This window comes from Lissotriton helveticus, chromosome 6 (assembly GCF_964261635.1).
Source record: "Lissotriton helveticus chromosome 6, aLisHel1.1, whole genome shotgun sequence".
In the NCBI taxonomy this organism is placed as follows: domain Eukaryota; kingdom Metazoa; phylum Chordata; class Amphibia; order Caudata; family Salamandridae; genus Lissotriton; species Lissotriton helveticus.
Genome location: NC_136067.1, coordinates 468,762,180 through 468,789,534, shown reverse-complemented (window position 1 = coordinate 468,789,534; position 27,355 = coordinate 468,762,180). Strand labels below are relative to the sequence as shown.

Genomic DNA, 27,355 nt, shown 5'->3' with positions numbered 1-27,355 from the left:
TTGTGATGTACCTGCAATCTTCTTTGAGCTCCAACCGATGATATCCTTTAATTAAATCAAGGTGAGAGTAGAACCTTGCACCATTTAGTTGTGTTGTTATGTCAGCAATGTGTGAACCTGGAAGATGTTCTTGTTAAATTGCCTTTTTTGCCTGATGCATGTCAATGCATATGAATACAGCTCCCTCACTGCATTTCTTAGGCGCTATTACTGTGGGAGAAACCCAAGGTGTTGGACCAGTAGACTGCTCAATAATATCATATTAAAGAAACAACTAAGTTCTCTCACAAGAGCTTCTTGCAGATGGTAAGCAATTTGTCAATGTCTCTGAGCAACAGAATGGACGTCCTCATTAATGTGCAACTTTATTTTTTATAGTGTTAAGCTTTCCCAAACCATGAAATAACAACGGGAACTGCTTACTATTTCTTGGTGAGCATTCATGTTGTAATTCACAGGAACCAGTCCCTACTCAGCAGCTGTGCTGTAACTGATTAAACAGGCGCCTGATGCCGTGCCTTGAAGCACATGGATGGGTGCTTGCACATTTCTTTTCTTATGGTTCATTGTTTCTACAAATTAACTTTGAGTTTTTAGGGGTGTCGATGCCGCCCATGTATACACTTTAGTGTTCGATTGCATAAGTTGCGGCAAAGGAGACAATTCATTGTATTTCTCATAATTTTCATCAATGCACCACTGTTGATAATGAATGGCATCAAACAACCATTTACTTTCAGTGTAATCTGTGGACAATGTTCAAAGAACTCTGATGATTTGGCATCTTGATTTTTCTTTCACTGACAATTTTCCTCAAAAGCAGCTAAACCAACATGCACATGCTTTTCTGAGGAAAACATTGACATGGCACAAGCATTTTCTTCACTTTGACTTGATACTGAAACAGAAGAGCTCTTTGACTAGGATTTAGATGATGATCGACTTCGTTCAGTGTTGATATGTCTTAACTGATGTTGCTGCTTGGCCTTGTGGATGTGCGTCAAATGTTGCTTCTGGAAGGATGTATGTCATTACATTGCATACCAATACCACGCGTGCCATTACAACGCGGGTATTACTACGGGATGTCAATGACAAAGACATGCCATTACATCGCAAAGTTTTACCACGACTATGCTTTTACCACGCATGCCATTACAACGCAAATGCATGCGTGGAAAAGATATACTCGTGGTAAAGGTTTGCAAGGTAAGTGACTCTACCCTACCCTACCCTACCCTACCCTAAACACTAATATAGTACCCCTGCACAACCCTCCCCTGGCAGCATTGTACCTTTATGTACAATTTAACAAGCAGGTTCTTGGTTAATGATATGTAGATTTCTTTGTAATGCTTTCATTGGTTTTAACGTCTTTACAGTGGCTCTGCTTTGACCCCACATGAATTAAGTATCGATTCCATAGTTTAACTGCAACAAACATGGCATGCACAAGCAGTTTGCTTGAAACATGGCAAACTCTCTGGGAGGGCACTGTTGATCCTCAGGTTATTTATTCCCTAACTTATCATCTGTAGTGTCTTCCCCTGCCTTGGTACCCACCAATGACTACACCACACACATAGCTTAGTTTTTTCACCTCTTTATTTGACTGCGTGTACCTGCGAATTCAAAATTATAAACCAGTCTTCATTACATTCCACTCTAAAACATTTGTCACAGTTCTACGAAGTCTATCAGGAGCCAAAAGGGTTCCATCATTTCTAATTCGCAAGACACTACACAATCCATGTAAATTGGTAGGTTTCCAGGATTTGTGATTACATTTTTCTGTTGCATAATCATCCTAGACACTAAACAAGACACAAAAGAAGTCAGATGCTGTTACCCACGGAGAAATTCTGGCATGATCTCAGTGAATCAGGAAATGACTGCATGCAAAATTGGCAGTATTGTAAAAGTGTTTAGCTCACAAGTGAGTAGCAATATAAGTTAAACACAAAAATAAAAAAATATTTTTTTTAAGGAAACAAAACCCACGTTGCAAGCGTTTGAAGGTGAGGTTACCCATGTATTCAAGTCAAGCCTGAAGAAAGCTAACAAAATATTATATTGAGTGTAGCTCAGCCTTTGCGACACATTTGTGACATGTTTCGATGTGTGCTGTTTTGTGAATTATGCATGCTTTTGCATATTCTTACAGTAGAAGTTATCTCTGAATTTGAATAACAGTTAACAAGACTTATTTTATCCCTGCAGCAACATACTGCAGCTTCAAAGATACTTTAACAAACGGAGGGATTTTCAATAAAACTGGAGGTCGACTTGATAGCAGAGTGCATTATTATTGCAAAACGGGTTACCATATGGTTGGCAACAGCAATGCAACATGTACGCGTAACCCTAATGGAATGTACGAGTGGAATTCTCCTTTACCAATCTGCCAAGGTAAGGGGCTACTTTAATCATTATACACATACCAATATTCACCTCATTATAATGTGTGAGCAAACTCAAAATACTTGGTACAAATAGAAAAGAATCACTTGAGAGCATGCATAGTCAGGAGCAGAGATATTACATCTGACGAGGGGTTTGCTTTGAGTGCCAGAGTATTTTGAGCTCCATACATTATTGTATTTGTATGTTCTTTATTCTCTGCTGAAGGTACGAAAACCATTTTATTTGCAACTGTTTAGCTGGTGATTTGAGTTGGTAGGTTGGCTTAATGATATCAAGCAGTATCACATATCCAACAACACAAACAAATTATCTCAATCTGCATCGTACACGTCTTTAGGCAGACTGTTCTTTAGGAAATCAAACTATTCTGTAATTCAATGACCTTGTGTTTTAATATGATGCACATCCCTCAAAAGTCATACATAAGGTTCCATTGTCACAGTGTTTATGTTGAATGTAACACGCTATCCTTAAAGACAAAGGTGCAGATTTACTAACCTTTGATAAAGTGCAATGCAGCAAGACAACTTGCTGTGCTACATCAAGTGGAGAGGGCAGGAATGTGCCGCATCTACAAAAATGTGGTGCATTCCTGCTATGTTAGCACTTGTGGCTAACAAGCACAATCGCTGGTACCCTTACAACATGGTTTAAGGGTGTCTGAGTTCTCCTCTTTTCATGTGTGCTTCAGAATGCAGCACATGCAGAAAGAGGAAAAAATCGATGAGAAATATATATATTTCTTCTTGCTATGCCTTCCCTGGGAAGGCGTACCATTTTGACGCATTCCCAGATTTACTAGTGTTAGGAAATCTGAGAATGCACCCCACTTCATGGGTGGATGCATGCGAGCACTCACACTCTACCAATAGAATGCCTTCCCAGGACTAAGTAAGCCAAGCCTTCAATTTGTGCTGCCTTGTGTTACTCCAGAATTACCATGCCAAGCAGAGCCATGCAGGATGGGTCTGCATGGCATAAGCACTTGCGCGAAAGCAACGCAAACTCTCAATAAATGTGGCCTGAGCTGTACAGGGCAAGCCAGTAATCATACTAAGTAAGGTCCATATTGGTCAGGATCACACAGGTGAGTAGGATGTAATGGCTTCCATTCCTCCTGGAAACACTGCAGTGTTAACAGGAAATAACCTTCATTCCCTACTGTTAGACCTGTCAGCTTCAGGGTGGTCTTCCCCCAAACATTTTGTCTACTAACCTTTGTTGATGAAATTAGTTTTTGTTGGACTTAAGTCTCTATGCACTTTCCTCCTGCTGATCAGCCTAAACTGGTTGTGCTCACACCCCTGAACACGGTTCAATTGGCTTACACTTCATTTACATATTAAATTTACTTGTAGGTCGCTTGTAGAGTGGTATACCATGTACCCAGGGCCTTTGAATTAAATATTACCAGGGAGCCTGCTGCACTTACTGTTCCACTCATTTAAGCAGCACCTTAAAACATGTCCCAGGCCTGCCACTGCAGCCTGAATGCAGTTTTAAATTAACAATTCAACTTGGCAATGTAAACCCCTTGTCAAGCATTAAACCCTTTTATTGCATTTTAACCACTCACTAAGGTAGCCCCTAGGTGGTAGCCTATAGGACAGGGTGCAATGTAATTAAAAGCTGGAAATGTACTTTTAAGTTTTACATGTCCTGGTGGTGGTAAACTACTGTGAGGCCTACCTGTTCTATAGGATAAAAATGGGTTGCCTTATTACATCTAAGTGCTAACTTTTGATTGGACCAGGTAACCACTTCATGTTTGGTATTCATTAAATTGTAATGAAAAATACTCTTTCATGGTCAAGTCAGTTTGGTTATAACAATTTTGAAAATGCCACATGTTGAAAGTTGGCATTTTCCTGCCCTAAACCACTTTGTCCCTGCAGCCTCTCCTGGTCCTCATGACAGGGTTTAACATAGAGTTAGACTTTGTGAATTTTTCCTAGACATTCACACAATAGAGGGATTAGGTGTGGCTGAACAGGCCATCTGCTGCCAGGATAGGAGGGGCAGAGTTGAGCACAGTCCCACTTACAACAGAAAAGGCTGTGCTCTGCCTTCACATAAAGGGCTCACATCCACAAGGAAACTTCAACCAGCTTAAGGCCAGTGCGGGAAGTCAGTAAATTACATGTACTTTAAATATCTACAAACTTCAGAACTGGGTATAAAAGGACCATGAGACCCACTTTTCAACTCACTTCTGAACCTGTGGAAAGGACTCTCTGAGGACTTCCTGTTGCTGTGACCTGCTATGCACTGTGCAAGACTACTTTGCTGTACTTGGAATGACTGATTGCTGCCTCGAGTCTGCCTTAAACCCTCAGAGGCCAGCCATACTCTTTGAGCCCTATGTCTTCACCTGCACCCAGACTATCACAGTAACTCCAAAGGCTAGTTTGCTGGCCTCCTTTTCAGAGCCACAGGGAACACAAAAGGATCCCAGGATCTTGCACTTGCACCTGGATCCAGGCTGAGAGAGTCCTGAACCCCCAAGTGGCATCCCACCTATCCAGGACTTTTGATTGTGGTGTTAAATGTGCCCAGATAGCCCAAAATCTAAATCTGAGGACCTAAAATATTTGGTCTAAAAACTTCTTGTCAATCCGCACAAGGTCTGCCTACTTGTTGACCTGACTTTGCGGCTGCTCCTGCTATATTCTTTTCCGCGGGAGCAAATCCTGTTCAGCGGTCGTTTGCCAAAGGGATATCCGAGCCCCTGGAACTGCATTTAATTACAGCCTCCTGGCTCTTCACCCTGAAGATTTTCAACTTCCAGAAAAGAATCTAAATCTGAACATATAAATCGTCTTTGCAGTTTTAATCCAGGGCTCCCCAATAAGACACGTCCTCCTTGGACAGCCCCTGCAGGCTTACTCCACTGAAATTTACCTCCCCAGGACATTCTTCTTGAAATTCTTCCAAGATCGAAGGAAAGCGCTGACTAGGCCCAATCCACTTCTTGTATCCAAACTGCACTCCATCATAGTTGGACATATATTTAGAATGTAACCCTGTCTTGAGCGAAAAGATGTCAGCGGTTGGCGCTTTGAAGATTCCTAACTCCAGTTCACCTGAATTTTTGTCTTTTCAGTGATAATGTATTATTATTAATAATATGTATCCAAATTGGTGTGCGATTTTTCATGTGGATTGTTTTTACTCTTTTGTGTGCTGTATACATACTTTTCAAATTGCCTCTAAATTAAGTCTGGCTACATTTTATGCCAAGCTACCCAGGGATAATCACAGGGTAATTTAGTGACTTATTGTGGTTCACTCTGCAAAGGACTGAGGCTGTTGCTTGACCAAGGTTCACACCCCAGTAAACCAACAACCTAATTTCTCACACCTGCAATGTGAAAGTGGCCAGATTTTGAAGCCTAATTTGCCTCATTTGAACCTTATCCTCTTCTACGAAAGACAAATTCAAATCCCACTCGTAAAAGATTATTTGAGGTCAACACAAAATATAGCAGATTCTGGTTTGTAAAACACATTTCCAAAAATATCACATCAAAGATTTTCTATTCTAAATATTAAAATACCTGTTCTGTTCAAGCATTTATTAAATACTCACATTCGTGTTTCCTCCAATTCCAATGATTTTGATTTACTTATTAAATCCTCTTAGATTATATGCAACAATCTGTAGTAGTCTGAATGTATCCCAAAGCACAGCAACCTGGTAACTTCAGGTGATGTTGATACATGGACAGAAACAGAAGAAACTGCCCTCTTGCACATAGATGACTTGAACCTGACAACGTTTTCTAGAATTACACAGACACATATTTGCTAATTTCTTAGACCAAATTGCTCTATTATTACTTGATTTCCCTATTTGTACGTTGAATGCACATCACCATACTACATTTTTTATCAATTTCACTGGAAAGCTTTTTGGGATGAGAGATCACAATATTGATGTAAGCAGAAATTTACTAAGATAAAGGTTCAACAAGGGTGAACCATTTTTCTTTAGTGTATCCTTGAGTAAACTGAAGAATGGTGTGTGAGGTTCTATGGTATATGAAAGCTTAGAAAGCAATACCATTTTAAATGGAAAACACTTAATGTGTCTACCCTTTCTAGTTAGAATGATAGCAAGTATTAAGGAAAATTACACAAATATGAAAACAATCAGTAAAGTAATGGCAGAACGTAGAAGCAATACTTTTAGAAAAAGTTGTTCCCTCATGCACTAAAGTATAAAGAAAGCTTTTCCCTGTCGATATAACCACTGGCGGCAACGCACTGTTATGACATGAGTGATGCAGATATAAGGGTGGGGATGTGATGGCCTCATATAATTATATGTGGATGATGTTTTGTTCTACCTGTAGCACCCTGCTGAAGGGATACTGCGGCGTCTAGCACAGTTGGAGTTGTTTGGGGCAGTGGCAGGTCTCCATATTAATAGGAGTAAATCCCTGCTATTTCCTTTGGGGGCGTTGGAGGGTGTGCCAGAGATAGATTTAGTCCCATTGGGGCTATGCTGGGAGATGACCTCCTCCAGGTATCTGGGCATTATGGTGGGCCATACATTGGCAGATCAGCAGCAGCATTGAATTGAGCCACTAGTGAATGGGTTGACTATCAGTCACTTCTGGAACACTCGGCTGCTTTCCATGATAGGGAGAGTCACGTTTGCAAAAAAGGTGTTCCTCCCCAGATGTTTATATGCCATACAGAATGTTTTCTATATGCTTCTGTGCAGCCTGTTTAAGACAATAGATAGTTTATTGATCTCACTTGTGTGGGCCGGAAGGAGGAGCCGAGATGCACTCCCCCAATTAAAGCAAGACATGTTGAGGGGTGGAATGGGCCTTCTAGACTTGGAGCTTTACTATTATGAACCCAAACTGCAACACACAGCTCGATGGGGATCTCAGGACGATAACTGGGAGATAAGACTGCTCTGCAGCAACTATGGTGCACTTGCTGCTGAAACTGGCCATGCACTGGTGTCATGCACCACCTGACACCCTGTACCTGGTCAGACAGGTGGCAGATGTCTGGGAGTGAGTGGTCACAAGAGGGTTTGAGAGACCATCCTTTGCAAGGGAGCTGAGTATATGGACATTACTCCCATTTAGACTAATTGAAGGTGCTCTGTCTGTAGAGAGATGGAGGGGGGGGGGCTGCGAAACGCTGGGCCACTAATATCCAGGGGAGGTGTTCCTTACATTTGCAGAGTCACAAGAGATGTTTGCAGTGGGGGGAACAGTTCTTTCAGCACGATAAACTGTCACACAGGGCACGAGAGATCTGGCTGGAGTTCCCGAGCATTCCTCGGGTGATGGACAGGCTGCATTCACTACTAATGGCTGGGTTTGTTAGACATTTTGTGGCACAGTTATGCCGGGATGGGAACGGTGGCATGACGAGCATGAGGGGAGGAACAGACAGAGCCACTCACTAACTCAGACTCTAATTCAACATGTGAATTAGTAAAGACAGTCTTTTGCAATGCCAGATTTAAATTGGCTCACTTTAATTTCCTGCTTTGTGCATACGTAATGTCAATCAAACTTAGTTATATTCATAAGGGGGAAAGGAGTGGGTTGTCTTATATGTGGGAGTGAGGGTGCCTCTTTATAATTGACAAAGGGTGATAATAAATCTGAGGGAAGTCCCAGTGCTTGCGCTGAAGGAGAGGTTCCAGACGGGCCTACTTGGCATTGTCAGTAGACACAGAGGAGGCAAATTACAATGGACGTTCTTACTAATGCCATTGTCCTAGCCAAGATGAGGGTAGTCATTGGGTGGCTGGCTACTAGGGTCCACCTCATTACGCTGTGGTACAGGTATAAGGAAGAATGGGCTGGCGCTGTTAAATTCCATTTGAAACTTAGCCGCAGGAATGACAAACTCAGGAGGATTTGGAAACCTTGCCCACCCTCCTGGAGACCATGCACAGGAGTGGAATGGGATGGATGTCCAGGCCACGGAGTCACAGGGAGCGGAGTCCTTTGATACCTATTGCTGTTGCAGGGTTTCTGTACTCACACAGAACTGTGCACAGAGGAGTGGAACCTTGGCAAATTAGGGTGTCCCAAAACTTACCTTAGCAACCAACTCACCCCTTACCGAGCTAGCTACAGTGTCTCATTGGACATATCAAACACCCAATGTTTAGACAAACCAGAACATGAACTTACAGTACCTCAGGGTACGTGGGACTCATGAACACTCTTTCGTTATATTATCATTACAAACCAGAACATGGAGTAAAGAAGACACATGTGCATTTGAAATGTTTATTTACGTCTTCTCAGGCGCAGTATCTTAGATAATACAAGTATACTTATTATCAGTAGCAAAATTATCAGCATAGTTACTAAGACATAAAAAGCGAATGGTGACAGCATGTTAACATGCTGTAATGAATAAGAGTTAACAACACTTATATCTCACCCTCCCTAACACATATATTATATTATTAGCTAAGAAGGTCTCTTTGGGTTGTTTTAGGGCGGGCCCATACCTTAGTGTCCTAGCATGAAGGAATCACATCAGCATACACCAGCTCTCTCTGCATGTGCACCGCATCAAGTGTGTTAACAATTCTCGTGCAAAGCAATATCAATCCCGCCTCAAGCCCAAGTTGGCAAAGGCTGCACTTGTGTTATGACTATGAAGGCGTGGAGATCAGACCTCATAACAATTCCATATCGTGTTGCTCCTGAAACTTCAGCACTCTCCGTGCAGACATGGTTTATTAAACAAAACTGATATCAGAGCAATAACATATTATTCTCACATACACCACGGCAAACCACTAGGTTGAAAGCTAAGTCAACAATTAAGGGTCGTGTGCAGAAGTTGCAAGAAAGGAAAAATGGCGTTTAAATCTCAAATGTACCTATGCTAACTTAACACGATATAAGGACATATAGGAGCTATACAACACCCCCCCATGATCCGAGAACGGACTAAATAAGATAACAGAAGTGCCATCACATGAGAGCAGAATCCATTTATAAACGAGCATGAATAAAAATTCAATTATAAAAACTAATGCTAAAAAAATAGCCCACAAGTATAATGTGGCTCAAGCCAATAGGCAAGCAAAAATAAAATGTCTTGACCAAAAGTCAATAAAATCAAGGAAATGCTATCAATCAGCATGTCAATTTGAGGCAGTGTCTATGATAAGACTGTATATGAAAAGTAAGCTGCAACAGCCTCCAGGAGGAAGTCACTGTCCTCATCCAAAAACAGTTCAGCCATCCAATTTAAAAGATGAAAGGAACATACGTGATCTTCCAGCACCGCATCCTCTATAACCATCAGAGGACAGCTCGGTGGGTTTTCAAGAAAACTTCGTTCCAAGAAATTTTGCGCTGCCGACAACACATCCCAGGGACCCATTAGTCCATGTGCCACCGCCAAGGCCATAATCCTTTCGTCAGAACAAACCAACTCGTGAGCAATGATAGGACTCATCAGTTGATCAAAATCGACGTCAGAAGATATTGGTCCGCAGAGACACAAATCAATGGCCCAAAGGAAATCACAGGTCAGGCAGTGAAATACAGGCTGGACACAGGTGAAATAGGAGAACCGAAAAGATAATCCAAACGCCGTGCTTAGAGTCGCCAACGGCAGTGTGCCATAATAATCAAGCATGCGGTTGCGAAACCGCGTCAGTAGCAGCTGAGCGTGGTCTTGCACAGGAAGGGCATCCATATTTAAAAAGGCAGAAAACCACCAATGCGCCAGCCGCTAAAGCAAGTAAAAACGGGAACCCTCCAAATAAGGATGAAAAAATAGAATGGAAGAAAGCAGGGATGACTCCAAAAATCTTCTCAAAGGAAGTCACGAGACCACCGCTAACAACTTTAAAAAAATGTGCTAGGCCCGTTGTGGAGGATGCGTTAAAGATAGAACGGACCATGGCTCCGAAATGCAAAGGCAAATCAGTGTTTAAAAGAGCCTGAACCTCCGTACGGGTGTTAGCAATGTGAAGCACGAAAGTTTCACGGGCCGAGCTCAAGGCCACCTCTTTCTGGGACAATAGAGCTCTTATTCTAGCCATGCCGCTGAATTCTGCTCCCAAGGTCGGTATCTGTGGCCAAATGGAAGACTCCCTATGTTCACGTGTGGGAGGATAAAGAACATTTCTGCAGCAAATAACTCGCTCACTAACCGTTACTATGAAAGCTATACCTTTAATTAAACCACAACAGTTTTCATTATTGAGCATTAAATAACTACCATTCTCTAACAATTTAAACGTGGGGATGATAGCAGGAACTGGCGTGCCCTGTAAAACGCAAGCCATATTCGGTCGGTCCTTGTTACATGAACCGTGTAACTGTATGTGTCTGCACATTAAAGAATGATCTGGCGTCTCAGAACACTCATCCCCTGTTAGATAAACTTCTTGTTCATCCTTGAAACATCTGTATGTGTATGGGAGTGACCAGACCTCATGAAGAAAACCGCTACCTAAGGGTTCAAAACGACCTATTGGCACATATTTCATACAATTTGAAAACTTATATAAAGCAAAAGGCAGTGTTATTAAACCGTGGATAAGCCACGTAGCAGTAGTGGCTTCTGCCACAGAAAAAGGTAAAGACTCTAATCTTTCAATATGGAGCATAGAAAAGGAAGCATCACGCATTGAAAGTAAGCGTTGTTTGTCTGTCAAATTAAACGGTGCAAATAAAGAAGAAACGTTCATGTATCCCCAGGGAACTTTACCCATTTTCAGAGTCTGAAGTGTCCATGCAAACTGCATGATTGAACGTAATTGATTTTGACCATGGTATAATACAGACACTTCATCATGCACAATATCAACAACAGACGACACAATATTATCTAATGTGTAAATTCTAGAGGAAAGCACGTTAATGCTATTGTCAACCACTGCAAGCACTTTCTCAAGATTTGCCTGATCAATAGCCCTAAGGCGTGAAGCAGCCTCAATCTGTGAGAGTTTCCAAATTTCATTGTAAACACCATATAACCACCTTTTCGACCTGCCACTAGCTGGGCCTTTAATGAAATCATTCAAATCCACGTCTGCATTCAGTTTAGAAAGGTGATACTTAACCGCAGGTAAAGTTGAATGTTTCAGCCAAGCTTGACACAACTTGCCCACAGAGTAAGAGGTGACAGTATGACTCAAGTCAAAACGGGGATCAGATCTAACAGCCTTAAAACCGTCAGTTATATTTAAAAATCTTTTTTGGCAAGAATCAGCACTACGGTGCCAAAGCAGCCAACCCTTGGGATTCATACTGGAAATGTTAAAGGAGGAATTCAGAAGCAGAGCCTGTATATCTTTAATGGACAATTTAGTAAAATTACTCCAATTCTCATATTCCTCCAACTCCGGGAAAGACGGGGTGTTTAACCTTTTAGATGTAGCCAATCCAAAGCATGTGGTCTGGGAAATGGTGTCATTTAAAAACAACATATGATTCGGGATGAGACATGCACGGTGCAAAGCCTCAGTGCCTCGTACCTGCCAGGCCCTTGAACCCCAAACCGATTTAAGGTCTATTGTTTCCTTCCATAACTCATAGCCCCCAGTAACTAATTGATCTAGGAAGGCCTTTGAGTACAACAATTTGGTATCGGTAAGTCTAACCTTGGACAGTGGCTGTTTGTGAAATTTAAAATAAAAGGACTCGGGATTGGACTGGTTAAAGTCAGTGAAATAAGTATACTTTTTAAGAAACGTTTCTGAACTCCCTTGTGTAGGAGCTGGGCAATGTTCCCACTGAGTAAAATTAACAGTCTCCCTTCGGGAAGATGTCTTGTGTAAGAAGTGATTGCCATAATGTTGGTAACAGAACAATTCACCATAATTAGCAGATTCTAAATATAAATCCTCAGCATCAAAAGCAGCATAGTATTTCAAATCAGAAAACAAACTTTCCACAGCATTAACATCCCAATCATCAGAACGAATGTTTTGTTTCACCACATCCCCCATATTAACTCTTAGTACATTAGGAACATTAACGACTTCCGTTGGGCCATGAATCTGAAAACGAACTGCATCCCACGCGATTCCATCCAGAACAGGCCACGCTGTGATGTTAACCAAAGTCAAGTCTCTTTTTAACCTGTGTGTAGAATGTGAAGAGGAAAGTGGGGCCAATGTTCCATTTAAATGAGTAATGCAAGTTCTCTCCTCGACATAGTGTCCATTCATAATCCGAAAAAAATAAAACACAAAACCAATTGACATAAAAAGGTAAACCGAAAAAAGAACCAGCCAAATGTATATCCAAGGAGGAATCAAAAAATGTTTTTTAAACAGGCCAGCAAATACTGCAATTTGAGAGGGTTTTTTCGAGGCAAGGGAAGCAGAGTCAAATGAAAATCTGGATTCCGTGGCTAAACGAGCTTGCAGGTCAGGCATGGACAAATCAGTGGGGTATGTATAGTCTGTCTCATCAATGTTAGTTCCGGGTAAATTATTTAATAATGGACTGGAAACAGCAGGTAATTCGATGGCCACTTCAGGTTCATTATTAGAAGCAGTGGGCATAATTGAATTTCTCACAATGGAAGGACAGGAAACAGCCGGTGTCATGCTAAGAAGAATCGGCCACTCTGTGTATCTTGACATTGTCAATAGAAATAAACCTGTTTTCCTTACGACCTGGAAGTGGTGGTAAAATGACTGTTCTTGTGCCCTTCACTCCAAGCACTGGGACCGGAGCTCGATAGGAGGGACCAAACTCTTTCTTGTTGTCGATCTTCTCTCGAACCAGTTCTCCAACTTGGGGTAGCCAGCCAACTACCGGGATCTGCAACGCATCATCCGATGTGGAGGGCAAATGTTCCTTTGCAAGACTGTCTCTGGTCTTTTGTAGATTCTGTAAAACATTGCAATGTTCATCTGCGTCAAAGGAAGTGGCGCGAACCACAGAGTCTAGACCGTCAAGGTCAGGGACGTACATCTTGATGCCAAAGAGCATTTCGTATGGGGTCCGCCCACCCAGAGACCTTCTAGGGAGATTATTAAGAGCACGCTGCACGCCATAGAGGTGAGCCAGCCAGTTTCTGCCAGTGCCTATAACTCGGGCTGTCAAAGACTGCTTTAAATCACGGTTCATTCGTTCAACTACACTATTACCCTCAGGTCTGTAGGGTGACGAAAACTTGACTTGGACCCCCATCGAAGTCATGGCATCCTTATACGCCTTAGAGGCGAAAGCCGGACCCTGATCCGAATGGAAGGTACCACAGGCAAAAATCCCTATAAAGATACGCAAATCTCTAATGACAGTCCGTGAATCAGCGCTGCGATGTGGCCATACCCACACAAAGCGTGTGCATGAGTCAACTGCTACTAAGATGTATTTATACGCAGTATCAGATGAAAATGGACCGCAGTGATCTAAATAAACACAGCCTAGCGGTTTATTAGAAATGTACAACTGAGTCTGAGGCGGACGCGTAGCAGTTGAAGGTTTAATCTGCTGGCATATGTCACAAAGAAGGACATAATCACGCGTCTGTTTGTACAGTCCCCGCCACCAGAAACGTAATTGTAATTGAGTTACAGTGGCCGAGACGCCCGCATGCGCAGACGCCACACCTTCATGAGCCGCTGTAATCAAGTCTGCTCTGCGATCCGAGTTGGGAATCAGCCGTTCCCCAACATCAGGAATTGTCACAAAAGGAACCTTTTCGGGACTTAAGTGGTATTTATACTTCGAAGGGAATCCCGCAGGATGTTTACTTCCCTTCTCAGAGGCAGCAATCGCTGCCAAGATGTCGCTATCAATCTTGGTTTTAGACCTAGTAACTGCTGCAACTAAGTATGTAGATACTGCTGATTTCGCCGCTTCATCAGCAAGCGAGTTGCCAACAGCGTGAACTCCAACGCGCTGATGACCGAGAGTATGAATCACATAAACGAGTGGCAACATAGCCTTAAGCTCTGCCACTCGAACCCAGATCATTTTATGTTTTATTGTGCTACCCTTGGAATCATGAAAGTCATTTTGAATCCAAAAGAACAAGTTTTCATTGTAAGACTGGACACAGTAGTAAGAATCACTTACAATTAGAGTAGTAACACTTGGATCTGCGTACTCCAAAGCTAGTAATAGAGCACGAAGCTCTGCCAATTGTGCGGTGCAATCGCCCAGGGGCAACATGTGTACCTCCCTGGAAATGAACTCATCATCCAACATAGCACCGACCACAATGGCGCATGCGGAAACGTAGGCATGTTTAGAGCCATGCGCAACCTGCGCCGACCCATCAGTGTAAATGATGCAATGGAAGTCCTCTAAAGGTCGCATCGCCAGAGGAGCAGGATGAACGAATTCATACTGCAAGTACTCCTGCGACCGTAAGGAAGCGTCAAAAATAAACATGACATCCGTGGATGACAATGACGCAGCCCACTGAATCCACCGAGGGTGCAAAGCCTTTGAATTTGGTACACTGGCTTTCGTGACTGCCTCCAAATGAGGACAGGGTGTTACCACTAGCATGCGTTTCCCCTGTGACAGAGCTCTTTCTTTTAGAATTGCCATCTGTACAGCAGTTAAAACTTTTTCCACTGTGGGAAACCGCATCTCAGCCGAAGTGTACAAGTGTGACTTGTAAGCGATAGGTACTGTGTCACCTTCATTAAAAGTGAGGTATGTGAAACCCACCGTCCCAGGAATTATTCTTATTACCAGGTTGGTGTGGTTATCACGAGTCAGTAAATATTTAGAAGCGAGCAGATCAGCCTGCAAGGATTGCAAAATGGCTGAATGCTCAGGCAGCCAGCATGATTTTGAGAAAGTTGGTTGTATCAAAGCATACAAAGGCTTGATACGCTGGGCATATTCCGGAATGTAAGTCCTACCGAAATTCAAAAAGCCCAGTAAAGACTGTAATTTTTTCAGTGTTGTTGGAGCGCGCAGTTGTGCGCACTTCTCTAAGAAGTGAGGAGCCAAACCTCTACCTTCATTGTTGAGCTCATAGCCCAAAAACAACACTGTGTGTTCAGCAATGTGCGATTTTGCAAAGTTAAATTTGTAACCCATGTCTGCGAAGTTGCAAACAACAGAATTTACACGACACAGATGCTCCCAAATATCGTCGTCTGTGAGATATATGTCATCCACATACGAAAAAGCATCAGGGTCGAGTGCCTCCAGAATAGAGACAATCCGAGCGGTAAATATACCAGGACTATTCTTGTAGCCCATTGGAAGACGCCGGAACTGCTTTTGGACTCCAGCGCTCGTAAAACTGGTCCATTGGGAGCTAAAGCTGTCCAATCTGTGGGCATAAAAACCATTGGATATGTCAAGCGTTGTCTTGAAACGCTTACGCACAAGACTATCCACAAGGGCAGAGCCGTGAGTATTCTGTACTGCACAGTTACGGCAATGCGAGTTCAAATGCCGGTAATCCAAAACCAAACGATATGATCCGTCAGGTTTGTTCACAGTAAAAAGGGGATTATTCATCGGTGACACACACGTTTCAACAACTCCCTGATATTCCAATTGTTCAAGGATTTCCGCGACGGAAGATTTTGCTTCACGCCGAATGGGATATTGCGGTTGAGGCTGCGGCTGAGACCGCAACGGAATTTCGTGGCAAGGCGACAATTTATCCCAACCACATTGGTTACGGTACAGAGCCGGCGCGAGAGCCCGAGCCCACTCTTCTGCAAAATGCTGCGCATGCTCTTTCGAGACAGTGTTCGCGAAACTGGGCAGGATCACCTCCTCCCCTCGCGGCGCCGCGAGCACAAAAGGTGGGGGCCAGTCAGCCTCCGAAAGTAAAATATCATATGTAGAAGACAGATTCTCCCAAAATACACCTTTAACGGTACGCTGTATGTCACCTTCAATTAACAGGACAATTTCATATAGTCTTTCAGGGGGAGCAAGTCTCGTATCCGCTGTCTCTATCACAACGTAGACATCAGTCGCTGTCACCCTCAGTAGTGGACGCAGCGCCTCTCTGACTATGGTTATCTCCGCCGCGCTGTCCAGCAAGGTCAGAGCCCACGTCAGATTCCGAAGCCGCGTTCTCACTATCTGTGGCATATCGATGCGCTGTTAAGGCTGCGACTTTCTTTTTCGCAAACTGCGGACGCCTAGGCGTAGAATCCTCCTGCTTCACTGCGCCGTCCGTCTGGCGGGACTGACCACGTCCTTGTTGGCCACCACGTCCACGTCCACCCCCTCCTCCTCCACCGGTCTTGGGAGCCGATGTGTCCTGAAAGGAACGAGGAGAGCGTTGATCAGAACCCTGAAAACGATCAGGCGATTTAATCATCGCGCGGTCGCGCAAATCATAAACTTTTTCGGGTGGCGCAGGAGCTTGTATTGCAGGAAAAGTACCCTGAGTCTGCGTTGTCTGCTTCCCCTGTGTCTGTTTTTTAGGCCAATTTTGTTTCTTGGACTTGGGCTGGGCATCTGTCACTGCAGATTGTCCCTGTGGTTGTTTTTTCTCCTTTACTGGAAAATATTTTAGACCTCTACTTGTGCGGCCAATTGTTTTATAAGCGGCCACCACAATCTTTGCTAACTGGCGGGGTTTGTCGGCATCGGGCAGAGCAGCCAAAGCATTCGACACCTGAAAGTTAACTGCATCTCCTTTAACATTGGAGAGAATGAGATCACTTACAATCTCAAAAGAACCACACAGGCGCATACCCAATTCAACAGCTGCCTCTGGACCGTGATCATTCTGAACACGTCTAACGATTTCAGGCAGGGCAGTCATAGACGGGGTGCCGAAGCACCTTGTATAAACTGCCGCAAATGTTTTTCCCCAGCTGTCACAGTCAGCAAGTTCAGGAGTAATATCCTTCGGCAGAGTAATCGTTAACATTCTATGTTTATCAGCAGGAGTAGAATTCGGAAAAACCGCCTCCAGTTGATCAAACTTCTCTGCTAGCCAGAATGGGAAGTCATCGTTGTCAACAGGACGCGCACCAAAAACCGAATTTACCATCACTGGATTGAGACGCATTCCGCCTCGTTCCATGGGAGCGGCCGCACCCCCCTGGGGACCACCAGGAAGATGTCGACCGATGTATTGCACTAAAGCACGAATCACGGAAATGGAAACTACATGTAGCCTGCGAATTTCTGCCAGGGTACAAGCCCCGTGATTCGGGTGCGGGGTAAAGCCACCCAACGCAGGCCAATTAGTACCTGGAATTGAGAGTGGACCTAACCTCGCAGGGGACATAGAGTGGGGGAGGGCGCCATCAAACCAAACTCGATGCTGCCAATGATCAATAGGTATTTCCAATGCCCTGTACGGCGTATATTCAGCTGGGACATCTGAGGCGGTGTAGGAGTGGAACAAACCAGAATTAGCGTCCACAGCCGGAAACGTAACCCAAGAGTAAAACAACTCGTAAGGAAACGCCGGATCTGCACATACCACGAAAATCACAGCCATCCCATCTACTGGGACCTGGTACGTCTGAAGATGGTTGCGTACCGCTACGCGACTATGCTGCGCAATAGCCACCGCTGCCGCCATTACAGAATTGGAAACAAGAAAAAACAAAGAATACTTTGTAGCACAACTGGGTAGTAATTCAAAGAAACCTTTTGAGAAAGAATCAAGCTTGAATAAAGACCTATTTCAAAAAATAGGTAGGTTTCACCGACACCCCGTTTTCCGGAAACGGACGTGAAGGGGTTAAGGCATGAACGATAAACTACTCGAGTGTCATGATATAAGACCACCGAAAACCGTTGGGCGCCATGTTGCAGGGTTTCTGTACTCACACAGAACTGTGCACAGAAGAGTGGAACCTTGGCAAATTAGGGTGTCCCAAAACTTACCTTAGCAACCAACTCACCCCTTACCGAGCTAGCTACAGTGTCTCATTGGACATATCAAACACCCAATGTTTAGACAAACCAGAACATGAACTTACAGTACCTCAGGGTACGTGGGACTCATGAACACTCTTTCGTTATATTATCATTACAAACCAGAACATGGAGTAAAGAAGACACATGTGCATTTGAAATGTTTATTTACGTCTTCTCAGGCGCAGTATCTTAGATAATACAAGTATACTTATTATCAGTAGCAAAATTATCAGCATAGTTACTAAGACATAAAAAGCGAATGGTGACAGCATGTTAACATGCTGTAATGAATAAGAGTTAACAACACTTATATCTCACCCTCCCTAACACATATATTATATTATTAGCTAAGAAGGTCTCTTTGGGTTGTTTTAGGGCGGGCCCATACCTTAGTGTCCTAGCATGAAGGAATCACATCAGCATACACCAGCTCTCTCTGCATGTGCACCGCATCAAGTGTGTTAACAATTCTCGTGCAAAGCAATATCAATCCCGCCTCAAGCCCAAGTTGGCAAAGGCTGCACTTGTGTTATGACTATGAAGGCGTGGAGATCAGACCTCATAACAATTCCATATCGTGTTGCTCCTGAAACTTCAGCACTCTCCGTGCAGACATGGTTTATTAAACAAAACTGATATCAGAGCAATAACATATTATTCTCACATACACCACGGCAAACCACTAGGTTGAAAGCTAAGTCAACAATTAAGGGTCGTGTGCAGAAGTTGCAAGAAAGGAAAAATGGCGTTTAAATCTCAAATGTACCTATGCTAACTTAACACGATATAAGGACATATATGTCCAGGCCACGGAGTCACAGGGAGCGGAGTCCTTTGATACCTATTGCCACGGCACAGGGAATATGAGACTGATAGTATCTAACATTGGCTCACGATGAGCAGGGAAGCCTTAGAGAAAGGTTTGTGGACAACCCCATAGGATGTGAGAGTGGTGGGACAGGCAGGTTGTCACAGTGCATGATAGTTCTGAGCAGAAACAAAGTATTACAGAGAACCCATGGGGGGAGTGAAGGTGGGTGTTTAGGATTAGTCTCCTTATATCGTATCCATGATGATTCTACATTGGCATACAGCGTGTCCCAAGTAATGTCTGGTGTTGCTCATTTTATTATTATTGTTTGATCAGTGGTGGAAAAGCACATGTATGTACATGTCACTGATTTGATGTCATGTATTGCCCTACACCAGAAACAATAAAGAAAACCTCTCCCTAACTATTAACTGATACACAGGGAATACATCCTGAATAAGAACAACAACATTGTCCCACAAGAACAACTGTTTATGATTATTTATTGTATCAAAAATCTCATTTTTTTTCCATTTCTATGTAAATTCATTTATAGACAACACACTGTATTACAGAAAACAGTTACAATACACAAAATACAAAAATAGTTTCAAGATGAAAACAGCCCCAAACAGGGCTGCGCGCATTTCGGAGTGGGACTTTTGCCAACAGTTCCTTCATCAGGGCGCAGCAGATACAATTCACTTTGTGGTCAGACTTCATCTGTAGATCATGAACAGCATGACCTTTTTTTTTAAACCAAAGGTCATGCTGTTCATGATCTACAGATGAAGTCCTTTGCGAGTAGGCTGAGTGCAAGGAAAATCCTCTGGATAGCAGATCAAGTCAGGCAAGAGATTTAGGCCTCACGAATGTCCATGAAGTGCGAGCACAGGGGAGCAGAGACACATAATACACAGCCCCGACGAAGGCCTCAGACCCGATTGGGCTCTTGGATTGGGCTGAAACATGTTGGCATAGAGGGTATAATTGAATTATTATATTAAATCAAACCCAAGAGATTTTTGATTGTATTCATACCCTAAGTTATCCTCAAAATAAAGAAGAATCTTTGGGTATACCTATAGGTATTTTTAATTAATCACTCTTCAGGACCCCTGCTTATCCAGCTTGATTTTATCTAAGAACTCCCATTCCATATATGGTTGAGTCGACCCTGGTGGTACCATCTTCCGAGGGAGTGCATGTCATGATAAGTGAGTGAGGCGTCTTTGCCAATATCTTTGTATACTCTAATATCTTTGGATATTGCAGAGGTGATACCCAACATCCTGAAATAGAGGGGATTTTTTTTCTTCCCCGGTTAAAATTCTTGATTAATCAGTTGCTCTGGTGTTTGAGTATTGTTAGCGGGACAGTGCAACTAGTTTTATTGTCTCTCAGTCTCTGTTGTGATAACGACATTTTCAACAATGCCTCATTTGGTCTTGCACTCAGCCTACTCGCAAAGTCAAATACTGAGACCACTGATCTAGCCATCAAGTTTCGCTTGCTATTTCTTTGGGGGGCCCAGGTGCTTCTATCATCTAATATGATCCCTAAATATGGGAAGGTTGCCAATCTCGTTAACATCTTTTCCCCCCCCCGCACCCCCAGATTTTCTTTATGAGGCTTGTTCGGTTGACCAATTACCATTGTATGGATTGTGAGTAGTTAATCTCTATATCAAGTGACATCATTAACGCTGTAAAAGAGTTTAAAAGTCTCTGAGGTCCCATCTAAGTCTTAGCTAATAAAACAGCATTGTCTGCGGATATTAATGCTGGTATTTGCAAGAATCCTGCCTGGGGTATGTCCTTGGAGGCACCACATAAAGCAAAGCTCTAATTGCTAATATACATGGTGAATAATCGAGGGTCCAAGACATAACCCTGCCTGACCCCTTTATGTATTTTTATAGGCGCCTATAATGACCCATCAAAGTTAAGTCTCAATGAGACAGTGAGATCCAAATGGAGCTCATATACAAAATTGTCCTATCAAGGCCAATATCAATTAACATCTTCCATAGCTTTGCCCTTTTGACACTGGCAAGTGCCAAAGATAGGTCCATAAAGGCTAAGTACATCCGACCTCTTTTGGCCACAGTATACTTTCCAATTATCAGATGTGAATTTAAGCACTTATCAATTGTCCCTTTCCACTTTCTAAAAGCATTCTGGAAAGGGAAGATGACATTTGTTTGTTCTAGCCAATCAGCTAATTTAGCCAGGATCACCCACCCCAGGATCTTAACAGTAGAATCCATCAGGGAAATTGGCCTGTAAGATCTTAAATCTTACCCGTTTCCCTTCTTGAATACAGGAATAATGACTGATCTTTGCCATGATATAGGAGGCCACAGTCTTCAGGCTGCATTAAATACATGTGTCAAAACTTCAACTCATGCTTCCTTGTCGTCCTGAAATAGATCGGCTGGAACCTCATCAGGCAAGGAGTCTTGTTTTTGGATATAGAGGCAATGGCAAACTCACTCTCTTCCTCCGTAAAGAAAGCAACAGTAGCCTTACTGGGAGTACCTACTGTCTTAGTCTGAGCTGCATCCTCCAGACTTTCATAAATCTATGTGCAATCTAAAGCTCTGTTTGCCAATCTTGTACAAAAGGGCCGATTAATAATTTCCCAGAATAGGGCACTATTACTAAGGGTGAGAGGGTTGGCAGGTTCTCCCAAGCCGTCTCCATAATTTCTTTCTTACACACTATCTTGGCTAGATTGTAATCCTTCCTTCTCTGTGTTACCTCTTCCCATTCTCTTGGAGACATCTTCAATACCAGTTTCAAATTATGGAAGGATTTAGAGTGGTTAGAGTAAACCATCATGACCCTAAGTGTTGCCCACAGCTACCGGAGGGCCTTAGCTTGTCCATAATTTACATGCAGATTCTCCAATATGCGTCCAAAAGTGCCTCATCATTTCCCACTTCGCTCAAGCACATTTGAAAATCAACACTACATTTATCATGAAGGGAGTTAAGAAAATTATCCTGATCCTAAGAAGAAATCTCTGTGTTAGTAGGTCCTAAGTTCGGCATAGCGATCTTTAAGTTCCTCCAAGCCAAGGAAAAAGTAAGGTCACTAAATTCAGACCAGTGCACTGCAATGCTGTGCACAGACTTCCACAGGCAGACACAATAGGCTGTTGACTGACAGAGCTGCTAAGAGGATGGCCATCAGTTAGACATCATCTAATCGCAGCTCCCCCACTGAAGTAGTCGTCCCCCCCTAGAATCAGATTGCAGCAAGTTCAGAGGGGAACTCAGTACCTCCCAATGGAATATTTTGGTTCTGAACATTTCTTTCTCCTGGTGCAACCAGAATTACTCTGGAAGAATGGCCATCTACGGCCTTGGCTCGGTCACAATGCATTTTCTTAAGGGACTCCAGACATGTCGCAGCCAGATGAGTTCTGATAGAGATGAGCTTGGCATTTTTTATCCTTTCAAACCGCTTCAAAATTACATCCAATTTACATTCTCCCTAGCAAAGGGAGACTGACTCATTGCAATAACCAGATGTCGCCAGCTTTGTTGCTTCAGCATTCTATTGTCTGCTCCATTTCGGGGGCGATTCAACAGGTGATAATACCATCTCTGCTCCTGGGGGAATCAAAGACGGCCTCCCGATGGATGCTGGTGAGGGGACACCCTGCGCATGCTGAATCCCATAGGGAGCTAGAGATGGTCCACTCTAAGAAATAGAGGGGTCTTCCAGCCGCTCAGCAGCACCCACACAAGTCCTGTTTGTCCCTGCCACCAGGTTGCTACCTTGGTCCAGAGACAGCCGATGGTCGCTCAAGCAAATTTCATTTGCCACTACCCCAATGATTCGCTCCAACATGGCATCTATACTTGTGGGTTTGCATGGGGCAATAGCACCTACGGTAGCTTTGTTCTTCCCAATTGAGTAAACAGGAGATGTAGCCAAAAATTAAGCCAATCTCACCGTGTAGAGCTGGTCCACGAGATCCACGCTGGGGTGGTGGCCCAGCCCAGAATTTTCCTGCCACAGACGGGCCAGCTCTTAGCCCCGTCTTTGCCCGAGCCATGCCCAGATGCCACCCGCCCACATCCTGCTCTGCTACGCTCTTCTTTGGATTAAATGGTGCTTCTGTGCCTGAGCAGCATGGCACCCCCCTCCTCCAGGCTGGGATTGCTGGGGAATGGAGTCCCCCTGCAGCAGCGGTTGGCAGAAGCGGCATTGTGAGGCTTCCACGCTGCAGGATGCCTTTTTGGATTACATGGCACTCCTGCTTCAGACCAGCAGTGCAGCCCTCCTCCTCCAGGCCATGATTGCAGGAGAATGGTGTCCCCTCTGCAACAGCGGTTGGTGCCAGCAGCATTGCGAGGCTCCCCTCATATGTATTAAAAAGGAAAGATTAGGCATGGCAAAAGTTTTTTTGCCAGGCCGAAATGGCAATTTAAAACTGCATACACATGCTGTGAAGACAGGCCCGAGGTCTGTTTAAAGCGTTACTTAAGTGGGTGGCACAATGAGTGCTGAAGGCCCACTAGTAGCATTTAAGTTACAGGCCCTTGAGACATGTAGTACCACTTTACTAGGGACGTACAAGTAAATTAAGTAAGCCAAATAGGTGTAAGCCAGTGTTACATTGTTTAAAGGAGAGGGCACAATCACATTATCACTCATTAGCAGTGATAACGTGTGCAGAGACTTAAGCCAGCCAAAATGAACTCAGCAAAAACAGGAGGGTGAAGGCAAAAAGTTGGGGGGGAAACCAGCCCAAGAATGTCAGGTCCAACAAAGTGCATGGCACAAAAACTGGAACTTCCGGAACCTAAGGGCAGTACTCAATAAACTGTACTTTAAAAAAGCCATGCAAATCTAAGTTTCTCCAGTGATTCATTGACAAAAATCTTGTCTTTCCAATAGTAGTGATATTGGAGAAATAAAATGCCTGTTATCATGTTGGATTCTTGTTACCCCAGATTTACGTCTTGAGCATTCCCACAGGACAATTACAGTGTACTAACATGACAAATTATGGTACACAGAAGATCATAATGATCTAATATAAACAGAAAATACATTAATTAATAAAGATACCTACACTAGCCTTTAAGCACATCCGTAACTACAAAGTCTCCTTACTACTCACAGATGCTCATCCTGTCAGAAGAACAGGACATTTTTCCAAACCCAAGCCCTTGGTTTCATGCATGGGAGGCAATTTATACCTAATCAAGAAGCTATTCAGCTCCTCGCTGACCATTGTAAACTCAGGCAAATGGGCTTCCAGACTCTTTAGGCAGACCAAAGTTACATTTTTTAAAGTACATTTTATAAAATATTTGTCACAAATACAATTTACTAATGAGCTGGAGTTATAATGAATATTTAGAAAATTTCAAGAATTTACTTTGTATTTGGTTCCTGGGTGGAGATAACCTTCTTTGGTTTTAAAATGAACTCCCAATGCTTTCTTACATAACAGCTAACCCTGCTACAATTAACTTAGCTTTTAAGACCTTTTCTCTGTAAGAACACATTTTTATTATGGGTTATTATGTGGAGAAGATGTGAGTCCTAACTGAGTAAAAATGTCAATTCTGAACCAGGTCTAACCTTTTTAGCTGTAGCACATAGCAAACAGGCTTAACCAAATAACACAATACAATCCCACTCTAATCTATACAGCTAGAGTATAATTTAATGAACAACTAGAGGTACTGCCAGTCAGATACAGGGACAAGGTTTATCCTGCTGGAAAGTTTATCTTCGTATTATCTTGAGGAAAGTCCACATCTATGGGCCGTGCTGCAGGCTGAAGTGGAGGCAGGCTCGAAATTGTCAGCCTTATCAATCACAAGACCTCAATGGGAAACCCAGCTCTGGCAGAAACTTTGTATATTCTTTGTTGACAGCGGGAATGCTTTTAGCAGTCTGTGTCCTCTGTGAAGTCCATTTATGTCAAGACTTAAACATTTCCTGGAGAATGTGGTTGAAATCAATATAGCCCCAATCGGTACTATATTTTGGCCAATATCCAGCCGGATAAGGGCAATTTAATATGAACATAAATGAAATAAAACAAACGTGTGAATTATATCAGTGGGATAAAAGCCTGTATCCATGAATTCGCATAACAAACAAACACAGTGAAAGGCTCAGGCAGCTTGTAGTTGTTGTTGTCAAATAATTTACAATAAAGTAAAAAACAATTAGGAAAAGGTAACCATTACACATACTACACATACAAATCACTTTGTATAAGGTTGACAAAGCTGTAATTAATTCACATGTTTGTTTTATTTCATTTATTTGCATATTGAATTGCCCTTATCCGGCTGGATATCGGCCAAAATATAGTACTGATTGGGGCTATATTGATTTCAACCGCATTCTCCACGAACTCAGGGGCCACTGTCTCTTATAGTACATTCCTGAGTACAGCATAGCCTGACTTTTCTTCTCCCCTATCTCCTTGAATGGTTTTACCTTGTAGTACAAGGTGTGTTTTTAACTAGGTCTAACAAAACACTCTTCTGCCCCATCTCCCCACAAAAACAGACACTGGCTTTGCATAATCACTATAGTGGTAGTACCTTATCCTTATGATCTTACCTGCAAAGAGGACACCTAGGGTACTAGGCAATTGTCCCAAATTCATATTCTTGCTAAATGTCTATGAGATTTCAAGTTATTTCAAAAGGAACAATGTTTTACACTACCTCAATAATAAAACGGCAGGCAAGCCTCTGGAGAATGCCTCAAAAAGGACTAAAACATACCTCATTGATGTCTTGGTATAGATTCTCTCCTATCACTCTTCATAGACAACAATTGTAAGTAGAGACATTTGCCCTCAACACTTTTTATATCACCACAACTGAATAGGTGATAGGGAGATAGAAACCAGCAGTATGAGCATGGTTTGAAGGACAGCAGAATGTTTGATTATCAACTGCGACAAATGGAGGACCAAACATTTATGCCTGCAACCGGGAACACTCAAGGCTGCTTGCAGACTCATTAGAAGACATTTCTGAAGCATTTGCCACCTTCAGTGATGTTCTATTTAAATCGACTGAACATGCGGAAATACTGGTGGAGAGACAAATTAGACATTTCATCTGCCATTGCCTTTACTTTCAAAATTGGGAGACAAATCAACTAAGTTTCAAACACCTTGCCAGTATACCCATGTGCAAATTCCTCAGAGAGGTCTATATGAGGTCTTCATGGAATACCTCATATAGATGGTCTTCATGGAAGTGGAAAACACAAAACAACTATGGCCCATGCCTTATAAAACCATTGTATCACTCCTCCCTAAAAACAGGAAAGGTTTTTTAGATTGTGGGAGCTATACACCCATCTCCCATGTTGATATTAAGATACTAACCAAAATCCTGGTATCAAGACTATGTAAGGTAATTTCCTGACTAATTTACCATTCTGAAGGGGGTTTTAACCCATGATGTTTCTCTAGGAATTGTCTGGGGATCCTTGCTTATTTTGCCTGGAGTTTGCAAGGAAATCATTTCCAATTCTCTGGATCAGGCGTCTCCAACCAGTAGCTCGGGAGCTACTGGTAGCTCACCATCACCCTCAAAGTAGCTCTCAGAGGTGAAGCCAAACCAATCTGATCTCAGGGATTCTGTGTATATTAAAGAAGGCAGCCCTGCTCGTTTCATTACCCGTAAGAGTTACAGACAGCCAAAAAAATGGCAGTACCTCTTGATAACACTCAAACACACACTCTGTTGGCCTATCAATCAATCAATCAGGTATTTATAGAGTGCACTTCTCACCCATTAGGGTCTCAAAGCACTGGGGGGGAGGGAGGGCGCATTTGGGCAGCTCCGGTCATTCGATAAGCCAGGTCTTGAGGCTCTTCCTGAATACTTTCAGTGTGGGTCTTCGTCTGATGCTGAGGGGGAGTTTGTTCCAGGTCTTGGCCGCGATGTAGGAGCAGGATCTGCCTCCTATTCTGGCTCTGTGGATGCGGGTGATTTCGGCCAAGGCCTGGTCAGCAGAGCGGAGGTTTCTCTTGGAGGCGTAGAAGAAGATTTTTTTGTTGAGGTATTGGGGTCTGGTGTTGTGGAGGGCTTTGTAGGTGTGTGTGAGCAGCTTGAAGGCACTCTTTTTTTTGAAGGGGAGCCAGTGGAGGTCTCGTAGGTGCTGGGCGAGGCAGTCTTGTCGTGGGATGCTGAGGACGAGTCTGGCTGCTGCGTTCTGGACGGTCTGGAGTTTGTGGAGCAGAGATTGGTTCATTCCGGCATAGAGGGCAT

General features: G+C 43.2%; 1 protein-coding gene across 1 annotated transcript in view; it reads left to right on the top strand.

Moving 5' to 3' along the window:
• CSMD1 (CUB and Sushi multiple domains 1) overlaps positions 1 to 27,355 on the top strand; it is a 4,503,734-nt gene that overhangs the window by 3,845,567 nt on the left and 630,812 nt on the right. Inside the window, exon 49 of the mRNA XM_078647516.1 lies at positions 2,221 to 2,409. Coding sequence (XP_078503642.1) covers positions 2,221 to 2,409 — 189 coding nt within the window. The remainder of the gene's footprint in view (positions 1 to 2,220; positions 2,410 to 27,355) is intronic.